Here is a 15,752-nt window from a genome sequence, read left to right as displayed (position 1 = left end):
GTTGTTTTTGTTTCCTGACTTGAATCTTGACTGATCTAGCCATTTACTATTAACATGTAATGCTTAGAAAGTCAGGATAGTATTACCACACAGTATGTAGCAGACTGCTAGCTATCCATTAATATCGATTCTTCCTGTCTTCTCTTAGTAACTGAAGATCTTAGTTTTTCTCAGTCAGGCAAAGCCTTCACTTCCTAGCTAGCCTCTGCTGCAGTTACCTGTATTCATGTAACTATGTTCTTACTAATGAGGTGTAAACAGAAGTTATGCATTTTACTTTCTGGTGATACCCTTGCTTGTTTGTCTTTTCTGCTGGCTGAGAAACAAATGTTCTCATGGAAGTGGGAGAAGCCACGCTGGATGCCAAGATGAAAAGTCCTTGTTGATGATGGTGAAGCTGCTGTCCCGGACTAGGGCTGCCTACATCTGTATCCCTGCGTAAGAGGTCAATTTACTTCTTTCTTACTTAAGCTACTATATCTTTGCGCCTGACCCACTTTTCTTTTATAGTGCTTATATTGTAAACCACACTAATACAAGATATAAGTGAACTCTGAAGGCTGAGCTCAAGTCTAAAAATGACTGCATGTTCATCTGTCATCAGGTATTATCTAGTTTAATGAGGGAGCATATGCCATATGTTTACAGGAATGGCTTTAAATAGCTCATTTACAGTTCTGATATATAAAAATAACAAAAACAAAAACTAAAAACTTCTGGTTGTGCCCTCAAAACATAGAGTTGGGTTAAGTACTTAAAAACTGTGTTAAGTCAAGTCTTCAAAAGCAAGGTTCAGTTATACTTGACAGGGAATGTACTATAATCTTGCTTTTAGGAGACTGAGATTCTTTTCTCACTGGCATCTTGTTAAAAGATTGATAGACAGGGTAGGACAAAAGTTCAGAGACTAATTTGGAAAATTCTTTAGGCCAAATTAGGTGGGATCAGTAAGTGAACTCTCTACAGAATAAAAATAGATATGTAAAATAGATATGTAAAAATAGATAGATATACTAATTCAAATTCTTTTTCCAGACTTTGGAGCAAACCCTCAATGACAAGCACTTATGTTTTGGGTAAATGTCCAAACTCTATGTCAGATTTTTGGAGGAATTTTTCATCAGTAAGTCTTTGGTTTCAACAAAATGCCTGCCTGGCAAATAGCAAAGTTTATTCTAAAGTAGGGGATGCCAAAGTTTTATTCTTTGATTTTTTTGAATTAATTGGAGCTTTTTGTTAAATTAGAATATTATAGGTAATTTTATACAGACAGTATTTATTGAGATTTACTTAAATGCATTACACCCCTCACCCCCGTTTTGACTATCTTTCCTTCTTGAATCTCAGGTATTCTTTTACGGTTACTTTTCTTCTTTCTAAGGTATAGCCTTTAGAACAGTGGTTCTCAGTCTGAGCAGTTTAGGCCCCCCTCCCGCCCAAGACATTTTGAAATACATGAGGATATTTTGCCATCACAATGTTGGCACTTACTGGCATTTGTAGTGTGAGCTAGGGATGCTGAACATCTTGAAATACACACAAGACAATCTCCCACACAAAGTAATTGTTCTGGTTCCCATATGACTTTCAATGGTCTTGCTAGACATTCATATAGATAACAAAGCTCTTGATAAGTATCTGAATCTAGGAATTAATTCCATTACATAAAAAATCATACCTGGCACAGTTTTAATGAACTGCATTTTCCAGGAATGCAGAAACTGTAAATTAAAGAAAGAGTGTATTTCATTTTGTTCAGAATTTTACCAGTAATAGTTTCATTTCAGAAAATCACATCACTAATGGCTAATATGAATCCTAGTGTTTGAGTTGCCAATATAATTCACCGGTGTTAGGCTGAATATGTAGCTGTCACATTGATGGTGATTCTATGTATGTGCACATACACATACAGGCACATATCAGTATTGAGTTTTATAGCTTTATCTACACATAAAGTCATAAGTGTGCCTACTCTACTAATATGTTTTTTTTAAATACCAAATATATGTTTTTTTTGTTTGTTTTTTTAGTTTCAGGGATACAAAACAATGTTAGACATTTCACCCCTCACAAAATGATAACCCTCCTCCCCCAATCTATAGCCCCTCTGACGTCATATGTATCTATTACAATTCCATTGACTCTATTCCCTATTCTAACTTTATATCCTGTGACTATATATATATAATACTACTATTTTTTTTCTTAGTAGTGAGGCAATCAAGATTAAGCATACATTTTACTAAGAAACATGCTGCTATTGCTGGCAAAGACACATCATTCGTTTGTTTGTGGAAGTAACAGCATAAACATGAGTCATTGATCCTGACAAACGTAAAGTGTGTCAGATATTGTTGGACTGGGGAGTAAAATATAAGGCTGGATAAGGGAGAATTTATTGACATTAAGCTACTTGTCCATCGCTTGGGATTGGGTTGGCATCTTGTAGCTTGGATATGCCCATTGTCTGGGGATTTATCTAGGTTGGACATGAGATGAGGGACCGTGATTATCCATTGCAGCTTCCTGCAGAGTGATCTTTCTATCTCACCTTGTCTCTCTGGAATCCAATTGAGTCCTACCACTTGCAAGATAAATCTCTTAATCCCTTAAATGTGCCAAATATGACCCTTTCAGATGTGGCTTATTTACTTTTCTAGCCTTCTCACTTCCTTTTCTAAATCCACTAAGTCAAACAACAGAGTATGCAACAATCTCTAAGGCCCTTCTCCTTTACACGTCCAGTTTGTTTTCACTTCGCTTCTTTCCTTGACTCTTACATTGGGTTAAAAGGTGATTCTGGGTTTCCACAGCACTTACTAGTAGTATAACACCTAATTGCACTGAGTTAAAATCGCTCATTTCCTTTTTGTGTCTGTTAGATTATAAGGGTGTCCGGTGTCCTCTTCATAGTTCTGGTCAAGGTGTTTGGAAAGAGGTAGCAGTCAACAGACGTTAGCTGTTAGAGGAAAAGAGCATTGCAACGTTTCAATACTGTTCACTCCTCAACTGAAACTTTTCTGGCTACTTCCAGTTTCACTTCTATTGTCTTTGTTCTATTGACCCTTTCTCTTCGTACTCTACCCATCTACCGACAATTCCCAGGGCAAGGAAAACGAGCGCACCAGGTCCTCCAAGAACGCCTAGAGTCGTCAATCAACAGCCCCTCCCACCTAGGAAGCAACGCCAACGTCCTGACGTCACGCGTAGAGCTGACGTCCCGCCGTCAGGCCCACCCATAAAGTTGTATTTTGCGGTTACTTGCGGAGCACTTTGTGTTCTGTTGGTACTGAAGGCCAACACGAGTAACAAAGGAGGGGCTTCGTGGACCCCTGCTTCCCCAAAGTAAGGTGACGATTTCCCAAACGCGCGGGCAGCGGAGGGCCCACCCCAAAGCGCTTGCCGTGGTCTCCCGGGGAACGGCGCAGCGCGCCGGCCGGGGCTGAGTGGGGATGCGCGTGCGCAGTGCGCAGCGTTTGCTGGGACCCGGAGTAATGGGCGTGGGCGTTTGATTCTAACAGGATGGCCCATTTCTCCGGAGAGGACCAGGAGATGCTGCAGGCGATGCTGAAGCAGTTGTTTCAGAGCGTGAAGGAGAAAATCACGGGTGCTCCCTCCCTAGAGTGCGCCGAGGAGATCCTCTTACATCTGGAGGAAACTGATGAAAATTTTCACAAGTAAAATGGCTTTTGATGTCTTAAGCAAACAAACCAGCTGTCCCAGAAAAGTCTAAATGTAGTTAGATAAAGAATGTTTATTTGATTATTGTTAAAATAGCGCTCAAGTTGGAAGTTCATTATTTCATTTATCCACATGGCGAATTTATTATTTATTCTTTACTTATTTTTCATAGTTTCAACTTGCTTTGTTTTTACTACCACACCAAGAGCATATTCTACTTCTCCATTTTTTCCTTTTGGGCAACACAGTAACATTAATTGTAGATTATTCAGTCATGTTCTTTTAAGAGCAGTTCTATTATTTCAGGTATTCTTGTCACTATACCAAAAAGCATTGAGTTCCCAAGATCCTTGTTCCTTTGGTGACCTGGTAACTCAGTGGCTGCACCAATTATCCATTCTGAGGATTGCATAAACACTGACGTGAGATTATTAACTTCCTATAGCTTACATTTCTATGAAGGGATAAGGTACATATTCAGATGTTTGTGATACATGGCAGACATGTAAGTGCCACAGAAGAGGGACAGATCGCTTTGGGTTTGGGAGCAGTAGACAGACGAAGTTAAATGAGAGAAGTTCCATTTCAGGTATATCTGTTTTTTTCAGAGACCTGTGTTTTTCTTTTGATTTGATCCATGTTATTTAAATTAATCCTCTCCATTGAAACGTTTACTGCCAGGTGTCTCAATTTATTCGTAGTAATGGTGTTTTTAATTCAGCGTTTGTATTTCATTTTGATCTTACAGAGATGACATTTACATTTTTTTTTTCTGTTTCTGTTAACCTTTACTGACTTTTGGGTGCCCTGAAGTTATCTGAAACTTCTATTCATTTCATATATGGGCATCCGGGGATCTTCAACCCTTTAATATTTTATGCAAAAGTTTGCATTTGCTTGCAGTTCTATGGGGGAAACATAATTTTCACCAGATTCTCAAGAGAGTTTTAAAAAGTGTGGAAAGAATTCCTGTTTAATATGGAGTTTCTAGTTTCATTAGTATTTCTGGGTATACATATGGTTTCTTTTGTATTTCCATGATTTTCTTGTTTATTTCTTTATTAAATCCACTAATAGCTTATTAGATGATAATATTCTTTATTTTGGAGATACCAAAGACCTGCTTTTATTGGCTAGCTATTGATTTATTAAAAAAGTGGAATACAGAAAAATTGCAACATTCTCAAATTCAGTTTTGGTCATTAATGTTTTGTATATTCATGTAATACTAATTTACCTCACACAAATTCACATCAGGCATTAAATTTGGGGTTTAATTCATGGCTTTTATTTCATATGCAAAATGTTGTTTAAAATATTTGTAAATTACTGAGTCAGTTTTTGCGAGGATCAAATTCTGGGAATTTGTCCATTTCATCTAGATTTTCAAATTTATATAAAGTTTTTTTTTATTACTATCCTATTACCTTTTTAGTATTTTCAGTATCTGTAGTTATGTCCCCCTTTTTATTCTTGTATTTTTATCTGTGCCTTCTCTCTTTTGTTCTTGATCTGTACTGTTAGAGGTTTATTAATTTTATTAGCTTTTTAAAGAACCATTTATTAGCTTTGCTTTTCCTTTCTAGTATGTATTTATTCTATGGTTCTTTAATTTATGCTCCTTTTTTCTTTGTGAGAAACTTTTGAAACTTGTAATGAATGCTTAGCTCATAATTTGCAGCTTTTCTTTTTTTAATGTAAACATTTAAGGCTACAGAATTGCCTATAGGTATTGCTTTAGCTATGTCAACTTTAAAATGCTTTTTCAAGCTAAAGTTGGATCATTGTGGTTCTTCTTAGCCATCTAACAACTCTTATTATAATGTAATTTACTTTTCTTCAACAGTTCATTAGATAAATTAAATGCTTGCTGATTAATATGCGTAGTTAACTTACTGTTTACTAAAGAGATTCATTTTTGGCTTACCTAAAAAAATTCAGACACACTTAAGTTATAACCAATGTGTAGTCTTAAAAGTAAGATTTATAATCCTGAAACTAGTTGAGTAATTTGTGGTGTTAAAAGTCCAAATAGTAAAATTCATGTGTTTGCTTTGGTAGCCTGTGTCTTAGAAGGAAGGAACTCAGTAGGAGAGGAAAAGAGGAGATGCTTGTCTGTGGTATTTTCATGGCATCTTACAATTCCAGAGGTGGATGAGATCCTAAAGATCACTTAGTTCAGGTGCTCATATTTTCATTTGTCTTTCTTTTCACTGACTTCACTCTCTCTGAACCATTAATGTTCTTAAGTTACTTAGGTATCAATGTATTTTGCTTCCCAAGGTGTTTCATACTTCAGAACACCCATCTCCACTATCAGAACATTGCTTCCTTAAATCCATTTGATGTTGTAGTATTAGCAAGACAAATAATCTTATTAAACAGACTTACAGGGAAAACTCATGTCTAGGCTATTGGTATTTTTGTAAGAAAATGGTTGTTAAGATAATAGAGTCCATCAATGATGGAATTTCGGGTAGTATAATTAAGTGTGGGGGGATTGCAGTCATTTGGGGAGAAACCACAGTGCAGGCTTTATAGCATTATCTGGGGATTTGTCCCACAGGGCAGCACCCTAAACTATCTCTGCTTTCCATACTCTCTTCTATTTTTCTACCTTAAAATGTACATATTCTCTAAAAGATCCAAGCTTTCCCCCTTTTCTCTGAAAGTGGCAGCAAGGATTTGAGGCCTGTGGGAGAGGAGAGAGGTAAGGGAGAGGACATTGCCTTTGTTATGTGTGTATATGTTGTGTAAATTTTACACTTGGACTGTCCCCCCTATAAAACAGTCAGCGCTGGTTTTAATTTTGGCTGCACTGCAATCAGTTGGAGGCTCTTACTGATGATGTTCCTCGCTGTAAATGAATTGCCTGGGGGCTTGGCTGAGCAGGCTTGGTAGAGGCTGGGCCTTGGTGTTTTTGGAAAAGCTCTCGAGGTGATTTTAAAATGCTGCCAGGGTTGATTTACTTGCGTTTCAATGAGAATTGTATTACAGTAGTCTCCCCTTATCCAAGAGGGATACATTCATTCCAAGACCCCCAATGGGTTCCTGAACCTAGGATACTACCAAACCCTATATGTACTATGTTTTTTCCTATACATACATACCTTTTTCGTTTAAAGGAAGCACTTCACAGCTTCTCTTTGGCATATCTGAATTGCCAGCATCACTACTCTTGTGCTTTGGGGCCATTATGAAATAAAGTAAGGTTTACTTGAACCCCAAGCACTGCAAATTGAGACTGCTACCAAGTGATTAGTGGGACTTGTCTCAGAGTGGATATGCCGGACAAAGGGATGATTCATGTCTGGGGAACAGAGCAGAAAGGCGAGCAATTTCATCATGCTACTCAGAACAATGCATGATTTAAAACTTATTGTTTATTTCTTGAATTTTCTGTTTAATGATTTTGGACTGCAGTTGATAGTGGGAAACTGAAACCGCAGAAAGCGAATCCACTAATAGGGAGGAGCTGCTGTGTGTAGTTTTTTCTTTTATTACTTACCAACCCTAATGATTGTAACAGTGTTTAATGCACTGTAGCCCTCTAGTCTGCTATTTTTGGTTTGATACAGAAAGAACACAATATTTGTTGAATTGAGTTTATTCTTTGTTTTACGGAAGAGTCTACCAAAGGCTTTTTAAATTATTACACTCTAGTGTGTTTAACTGTTAACTTCAAGAAAATATCCATATGTAAGTGCTGTCCCTGTATAGAGAAATTAAGAGTTATATGTGTGCTTGCATAATTAATGAATGCGTTTTTAGTAACTGTTCATCATGACCCAGAAGTTTATCCTTTGAACTAAAAGGTTGTAGGTGATATAAAATACTCATTCTTTGTTTTTACATAGCCTTTTATATACTAATATGGTACATAGTTAAGTTTGTCATATAATAAATCCTATGATTCTGAAATATAATTTAAGAATTCCAAGTATAAGTGTTATAAATCATAACTTACACTAATAAAATATATTTTCAAAACATCATTACTGATATTTTTTTCTATATATGATTGAAAAAATTCTTGCTTATTTAAATAGTTAAGAGGATGATTTCCGGAAACAAACTTATATTAGATATTTTATGTTGTTATTTTGTAACAGTAATCTCTGTATCTGCATATTTTAATACAAACATTTTGAACATTTCAGAAATTGATCATGGAAAAATCATTAAATTTTCTTCGAAAATTTCGGTAATAAAGCTGTAGAAAAAATAATGGAAAAAGTGAATATTCTTTTACTCAACTTTGCAAAATTTTATGTAAATGAAAAATTTCATATTCATCAGTAGTAAAGCAAAGTCATCAGGCACTTTGTTATGTATTTTAATTGAGCTGCTTCTGCAATATGGTAAAGTCAACATGTTTTTCCTTAGTAGCAAACAACTGGCCCCTTAGGTTTAAATGTCCCCCTTTTAGGAATATTTGGAGAAAGATATTCTGTATTTATTTGGTAATAGTGTCATTGAAACCAAATTTTAATTTTTTCTTATTAAATCATTTTTAAGGTAACAAGGTTGTGAAGTATATGTATAATTTATTTGGTGAGGAAAGTGTCAAAGTGTAAAAAAATAGTATATAAAATAAACAACAGTTTTCACATTAGGATTATCACTACCATCAAGTAGTGGGAAATTGAGATTTAGCAAGGTCAGATATTTTATCTAAGGTTGCAAGATGGATTAGTGTAAGATGTAGAACTTAAACCTGATATTATAATCTTGGTCTATCCAGCACAATTAGAATATGTTATCTGAAAAGGTTAACACAGAAGAGAGAGCACATAAAATATCAGCTTTCTGGCTTTTCTTAAAACATTGAAAGATTAACGTCAGGCATGTATTCCTGAATGGCAGCAAGTGGCTGGAACCATGTCGAAGATTTTCCTTTTAGTTGAGCCATGTCCTTTTGAGTTCACCACTGCCTCTATTCTTCTCTCTGACACCAAGGCTTGCTTTACTTTATGTTTCTACCCTCTGTAACAGCTGAGCTCGCAATCCCTCAAATTAGTATAGGACCTTTTGAAGGTCTCTTTAAGGCATCCAGGGGTTTTACTTTTACACAAAATCAGGAGAAATTGCTACACCTCCAGAATAATTTCCAAAAATGATTCAATGAATTGATTAGAAATCTGTAGTTACCAACAATCTTTTAGGTTAGATATACTACTCTTTGTAAGAGCAAGTGGCTGACATTTGTAATACTATCCGGATTACAATGAAGGCAACACAGCACTCAATTTTATAGTAATATTTCTCCCAGCCCATAAGAACAATAATTTTCTATCCTGAGACACAACATCTAGGATTTTTACTGGGTATTGCCATGACTTCAGATGGTAAGAGAACCAACACAAAATTAATGAGTATTTGAAGACTTGGGTTACACTTACTCAAAGAGTAAGAAGAAATGACTGTTCACTAATTTGGGATTGGAGGCTCGTAGAGGTTTCCCATGATCAGTGAGTCAGGAGAGCATCCTAAGGGTTTGGGCATCTTAGTAGCCCTTGCATAATAGAGGGCCTTACCCTCCCAGGAGATCTTTTTCTCTTAAAAGATTCATTCAAAAAAAGCAGTAACCTCTTCAGGTAAGATTCAGTCTCAGGATACTTAGGTTCATTTAATTTGAAAGGTGAACCAAAACCTTGAAGCACATTGAAGGGGGTCTTCTGAGAGATATTACTGTGGTGTAAAATGTCATTAGAAAAAAGTGTGTGGTTATTCAAGTTCCCAAAGAGCAGATTTAAGAATTTTCTAACATATTTGCTCTTTATAGCTGATGCTAAATTGTGGGCAATTTCTTTTCAAACGTGTCTTTTATAATGGTATTCTCTTTACTTTCTTGAATACCTTTTATTAATGGGCTTGTGTCATATTTCCTTACTACCTTAGTTATGAACATATAATTTTTGTAGCTCACAGGTTGGGCTTTAAACAAAGCAAACACAAAAGTTACATTTTTCAGTTAAATATTCATTTTTCCGACTTACCTTATTTGTGGCCCAGGGATGGGGCTGATGAAACTAAGAAGGATAATTCTGTTTTTCCATAGTAGGTGTTTATAGTGGGATGTAGAATTCATCTTCAGAGAGGCTATCCCTTTAGTTCCCAAGAAATAACTCAGGCTTACCCTCCCTTACATTTCCCACTGAGTATCTCAGATGTGGAGGAAAACTGGTGTGTCTGACTGCTTAGGGTTGGGTAGCATTGTGAAGAGGTTAAAGATTGTTTTTGGAGATTTTTCATGTCCCTTCTGCACTTTCTTCCACTTTTACATTTCTTTTCCCTTTCCCAATAGGAAGAAGCTGGATGTGAGGTCACAGTGATTGGCTGAAAGGATTCTCTATTCCTGGATCCTTTTTCATTTTCAAAGAATTTCAAAGAAATCACTGATAGTTTTATGGTATTGAAATTTCAGATATTCTGATTCTTTATTCAGAAGGTTCCTAGTTGTGGTGCAAACCTTGTGGAGAACACACATCTTTTTGGGCTCTTTGGATCTCATCACACACGTCTGCCAGTTCTGTCTCAAAGCCAGCTGTGTGTTTGTGGTGGCAGTATAGGGACTGTCAAATGTTAAAAAATTTAGAACATCTTTACAGGATTCTCTTGAAACCTTAATCTGTGACTTTTTCTCCTTCTTGTTTTTTACCGTTTTGTATAGAATATGCAAATATTTAGTTTATAATAAGAAATATGCAATCTAAAAAATAAATTAACATTTAGAGTGGATGGGAAGTTTGCTTCTATAACAGAAGATCTTCAAGTAATATAAAACAATGATGAATCACTGGAAGAAGGAAAAATTGCTTAGTTGATGGTTAGAGGCTTAGAAGTTACTCGCTTTGAGTACTAAATATTAAGAATTTAAATTCAATGAATAATGTAAAATAAATTCATAAGTAAATTATACTTTTAAATGTAATATGCTAATTATAATTTTGAGAAAATGTAATAGATTTACTTCCCTAAATGAAATAAATTTAAATAGTATACAGATTGGTAAAAATATGACTATTACATTTATTTATTTCCCTTTCCAATCTAAATTAACCACTAAAGAACATCTTATTACTTAAAGGTTTTGGAATTTTTATGTCTTTTGGGAGAGGGGGGGTTGTGGGAATGACATGGGTTTTGGAGTAAGGTGGACCTGAATTAGTAGCTTGAGAATTTGACAAGGCTTTTTAACTTTTCAATATATGTCCTCATCTATTTTACCTATCTCGTATGGTAAATAACACAATATTAATAAAGTGCTTAGCACAGAGTCTAGCACATGTTAGTCACTTAAAAGTACCTTCTTGCTTACATGCAAACATGGTTGGTGGTATGATGAGAATATTGAGTGTGGCCACATTTAAATGGAGATGCCCTGGGCTTGATTAAATAGGCCTTTAAATTCTAGGCCAAGAAAACTGTATTTGAAAGATAATAGGCAGCCAATAATTAGTTTTAAATACAACAAATATTTATTGAGACTTTATGTATATGGCCTGGAGTGAAGTATTGGTATGAGTAAAAAGGCTCTAACTCAGAAATAATGAAATCATTGATTTTTGAAGACCAATGTAACTACAGTGTTTAGGATAAGTAAGAAAGGGAGGAGAGTAGAAGTAAGACAAGCAAGAAGGCTGCTGTAATCTCTGTGTGAAATGATGTGGTTTTGTACTGATTGATAGATGTGGGAAAAAAGGAAGTGATGAAGCCACAGGATGTGTAGGAAATGTTGACAAGTGTTGGTGATTGGACGGATATGATAGAGTGGGTGGGTGTGAGGTGCAGAAGATAAAGTTAAAGAGTAGTCCATGGGATCAAGTCTGGGAGCTCTGAAAGAGAATGTTAGTGCCAGAAATGCGGCGGGTAGTTGGGAAGTGGGGGGTTCTTTCTGCTGTACTCTACCCTTTCTTTCTTTTTTCTTTTTCTTACAGAGGGGAATATAGGAAGACTAAGAGACCATGTATAAAGGGGGTTAATTGTAGCATAATTCTACCTGAAATTATTAGTAGGCATTTAATGAACAAGGAAATAACCACTAAAATATTTAGAAAGGATAAGCAAATTCAAACTGACAACCACTGTAGGAAAATGGAAGAGATAAAACCTTCCCCCATGCTTGTATGTTTCAGTTCAACAAGTATTTTAAAAGGTATTGCAGATTATATGCTGATAACTGAATTTGTCCTCTTCTCAAGGATGTAAAGAATATAAAAATCAGGGTTTAGATGATCAGGATCCAAGCAAAGGATAAAGCAGGTCACATGACTACACACAGGGTAGAATATTTTGAGTGCTAATAGAGAAGGGCAAAATACTCGTGGGACTTGGGAGAGAAAGAATATCAGGTTTTGGGGAACTAGGAAAGACTATAGTGAGGTAGCGTTTTAGGATGCAGAAGGTGATCCTACTTAAGGAGAGGTGGTGGTAAAACACTAAATGGGTGAAATATTATCAAAGATTTTAGGAAAAGAAAATGCTAGGAGTGTTGGGCTTGTGTAAGGGGTAGTAATGAGACATAAATCTGATGAGATAAGTTGGGATTTAAGAGGGCTTTATATGTCAGTAGCAAAATGTATCTTTAATTATAGTAATAGCACATATCGATTGTTGAAGTTATGCCAGGCCCTGTGTGGGTGCAGGGCGTATATTATCCAGGAACTTTATAATGATTTCTAGCATACAAGGTATGATCAAAAGATATGGTAGATGTTTAAATAGAAAAAAAAATTATTGCGGTAAAATACACATTGCCATTAATCCCCCTCAAAATATTCTCCCTTGCTTCACACACACTTATCCCGTCGTTCTTGCTACTTTATGAAGCAGGTCTGGAAATCCTCTTTCGTGAGTGTCTTTATTTCATCCTTCATAATGGCAATGCTCCGTGTCACACATCACTTCTTGTACAGCAATTTCTGTCAAATAAAAAATCACAGTATGTCCTCATCCACCTTATTCACTGGATCTGGCACCATGTGACTTCTGTCTCTTCCCCAAAGTTAAAATGACCATGAAAGGTAAATATTTTGAATTGATTCAGGGCACTGAGGCACCTGCGACAGTGCAACTAAAGACACTCATGAAAGAGGATTTCCAGAACTGCTTCAGAAAGTGGCAAGAATGATGGGATAAGTGTGTTCGAAGCGAGTGGGAGTATTTTGAGGAGGATTAATGGCAATGTGTATTTTACTGTAATAATTTGTTTTAATTTAAACATTCACCGTATCTTTTGATCACACTGCATAGATACTTTTCCAATTTTACAGATCGAAAAAACTGAAGCCTAGCGAGGATATGTAACTTGGGCAGCTTCATACAGCTATTGAGTGGGGGAACTAAACTTAAAAACTAATTCTAAGAGATTTTTAAAATCATGGCAGGACCTGCTTCTTCTAAGTTATTGGGATTGATACTTGGCCTGTTAATAGAAAAAGTCAGTTAAAGGATCATAAAATGGTACCTAGGTATTTGAAATATTTTTAATATAAAGAAACTAAATGTTCATTTATTCAGTAATTTTTTGGGTTAAGGCTGCTTATTTAAGAAGGAACCTTAGGCTAGTTTAAGAGCTCTCTGCCTAGATCAGTGATTCACCAGTTACGGGCGTGGGACCAGTGGCAGCAGCACTAGCATCAGCATCACCTGGGAACTTGTTAGAAATGCAAACTGCTGGGAACCCACTATATGCCTACTGAGTCCCAGCTCTGAGAGTTGGCCTAGCAATCTGAATTAAGTCCTTCAGGTGATTCTGGTCCATGTTGTAGTTTGAGAACTGATTTACGGGATGACATGTTATAGTTTGAGAACTGACTTATGGGATGACTTGAAAGGGCTCTTGAAATTGTTTAGCTAAAGGTTATGAAGATGTGAACATTAATCTGGTGGCAGTGGGAAGAGAAAAATAATTTTTGGAGGGAGAATTTATAGAATTATTGCTAACCCATTAGATATGAGATGTAATGGAGAGATAGGAGTTAAAACTGTTTGAGTCCACAGTTTTATCTGGTTAAAGGTATCTAGTTGAAGGATGGTGCCATTAACAAAGATACATGTCAGAGAGAGGGTGGTTTGTGAGGGGGTGGGTAAGGTGATCGACTTGCTTTTGGTTATGCTGACTGATACCGTGAGAGAACATAAAGTAGCCTTGTCCAGCAGGCAGCTAGTGTATAGGTCTGGCATTCTGAAGAGACATTTTGGCTGAAGGAAGAGCTAAATCACCTGTTTGTATTGAATCTAAAGCTGAAACTATGTGAGTGGAGAATACATCTTCTAAACTCCCCCTTGTTTTTTAATCTGGTAGTTTACAATTACAAAGTTTAAATTTTTTTGTCTACTGCCTCCTTAATTTAAAGTAGTGGGGTGGAATTAGATTTGATCATTGCCAAGTTACAGATGAGGAAACTGAGATTTACTCAGCGTCACATAACTGGAGTGGTAGAGCAGGAGCAGGTGCTCAAGCCTTTTTGACTCTGCTTTTGCTATAATACCACATGGCTTCATGTCAGATATCTCTACTTGAATTTTGAGATGTGCACTGTCTATGGCCGGCCTGCATTTATACTACTGAAGCAGTCATGGGGATTCCCAGAGGCAGTGATGTGTTCAGAGTTAAGGAGAATTGGGCAGGGTAGAAAATCTCAATCAAAAGTGGTTAAAATTGAAAATCACATCTTTTGGCTCCCTGGGTAAGGTGGCTGTTCTTTAGAGCACATTCAGTAATTTAATAAATATTGGACTGAAGACTATATGCTGGATACCATGATGGACTCATGGGAAGAAAATTATTCAGGCTGTCTTGCTCTGCTGTACTGCATAGATACAGGGCTCTTATGCAGTGGTGTATTTAAACTGAAAGCCTTGAACATAGTGATATTTACAAAATGGAGCATCCTAAATTATCTTTGTCATTTGAGAGACCACAAAAACTCTAGCCTTTCTAAACCATGATATTAATTATAGTCATTGCTCTTTATTTTCAGTAAACATGTTTCATGAAGTAATTATCCACTCCCGGAACACTTGCCCTCTCATATTTGCTATATTGTCTGAGTTTGCAAATTAATTTTAATGTCAGCATGAACCTAACAGTATGAAGAAAAATGTCCAACACATTGAATTCTCTGATACATTTCTCTCTGTAAACACAAAGAAGAGGTTGATTAGGTGGAATTTAGGTCAGTTACCGCTTTCAAAAAGTACACAAAAATTCTAATGATTGGAGCTTAACATTTTCTTATTTGATCTTTCAAAATTGCTATTATTCTAGTCTGGATTTCCTCATCAGTTTGAATAATTGTAAAAATGTCTAACAACTGTTTTCTCTTTAATGTGCATCACACATTAAAGATAGGAGCATAACTACATTGACTCTATTCCCTATGTAAAAAAAAAAAAAAAAAAGACTCCTAACCCACTAAAGTTTGGGCTGGTCCTGAAATATGTGCCCATCATTGTTAAATAATGTTTGTTAAGTGTCTCAGAAAAACAACAACATTCTAGATTACTTTGATGATTTGGGATGACTAACTTAATCCTAGTTTAAGGTAAGAAATCTGAATATGTTATAATACAGATCTTTCTGTGCTAACTTTTTTTCTGGATTTGGTTAATCAGTGACTTCATGATATTTACTGCATTTATTTTTAAAATATTTGTTTCAGCTATGAATTTGTGAAATACCTTAGACAGCATATATGCAACACTTTGGGGTCAATGATTGAAGAAGAAATGGAAAAATGGACATCTGATCAGAATCAGGGTGAAAAATCTGGCTATGACACAGTTGTACGGCATGTTACTAAAAGAACTCAGGAATCTAAAGAGTGAGTATGCCCACAATCGTATTTTAAAATAATTTTTCTTTCAACAGGGGTCCTTGAGAGCACCCATGCCCCATCCCCCTAGTCTGTCTCCCTCATAGCAGCCAGAATGATTAGTTAAAACAATTTGTCAGATTGTGCTACTCTTCCAGCCACACTAACCGTACAACTCTTTTTCTACCTGACCAAGGGAGGGTAAAATTCTTTATTTACTCACTTTCCATTGGCTAAAACTTCGTC

At 36.1% G+C, this 15,752-nt stretch overlaps 1 protein-coding gene across 2 annotated transcripts in view; it reads left to right on the top strand.

The window, feature by feature from the left end:
* Positions 1-314: 314 nt before the first annotated feature.
* TBC1D32 (TBC1 domain family member 32) overlaps positions 315-15,752 on the top strand; it is a 400,452-nt gene continuing 385,014 nt past the window's right edge. The window contains exons 1-4 of one of the 2 annotated variants that reach the window (XM_074333506.1): positions 315-445; positions 3,109-3,353; positions 3,525-3,680; positions 15,354-15,515. In XM_074333506.1, the coding sequence (XP_074189607.1) occupies positions 3,526-3,680; positions 15,354-15,515 (317 nt within the window). In that variant the 5' untranslated portion in view covers positions 315-445; positions 3,109-3,353; position 3,525. The remainder of the gene's footprint in view (positions 446-3,108; positions 3,354-3,524; positions 3,681-15,353; positions 15,516-15,752) is intronic. The other variant, XM_019740993.2, reaches the window with a different exon arrangement.

This window comes from Rhinolophus sinicus, linkage group LG05 (assembly GCF_036562045.2).
Source record: "Rhinolophus sinicus isolate RSC01 linkage group LG05, ASM3656204v1, whole genome shotgun sequence".
Taxonomy (NCBI): Eukaryota; Metazoa; Chordata; class Mammalia; order Chiroptera; family Rhinolophidae; genus Rhinolophus; species Rhinolophus sinicus.
Note: the sequence above shows the minus strand (reverse complement) of the source record. Positions and strands in the feature narration are given on the sequence as shown.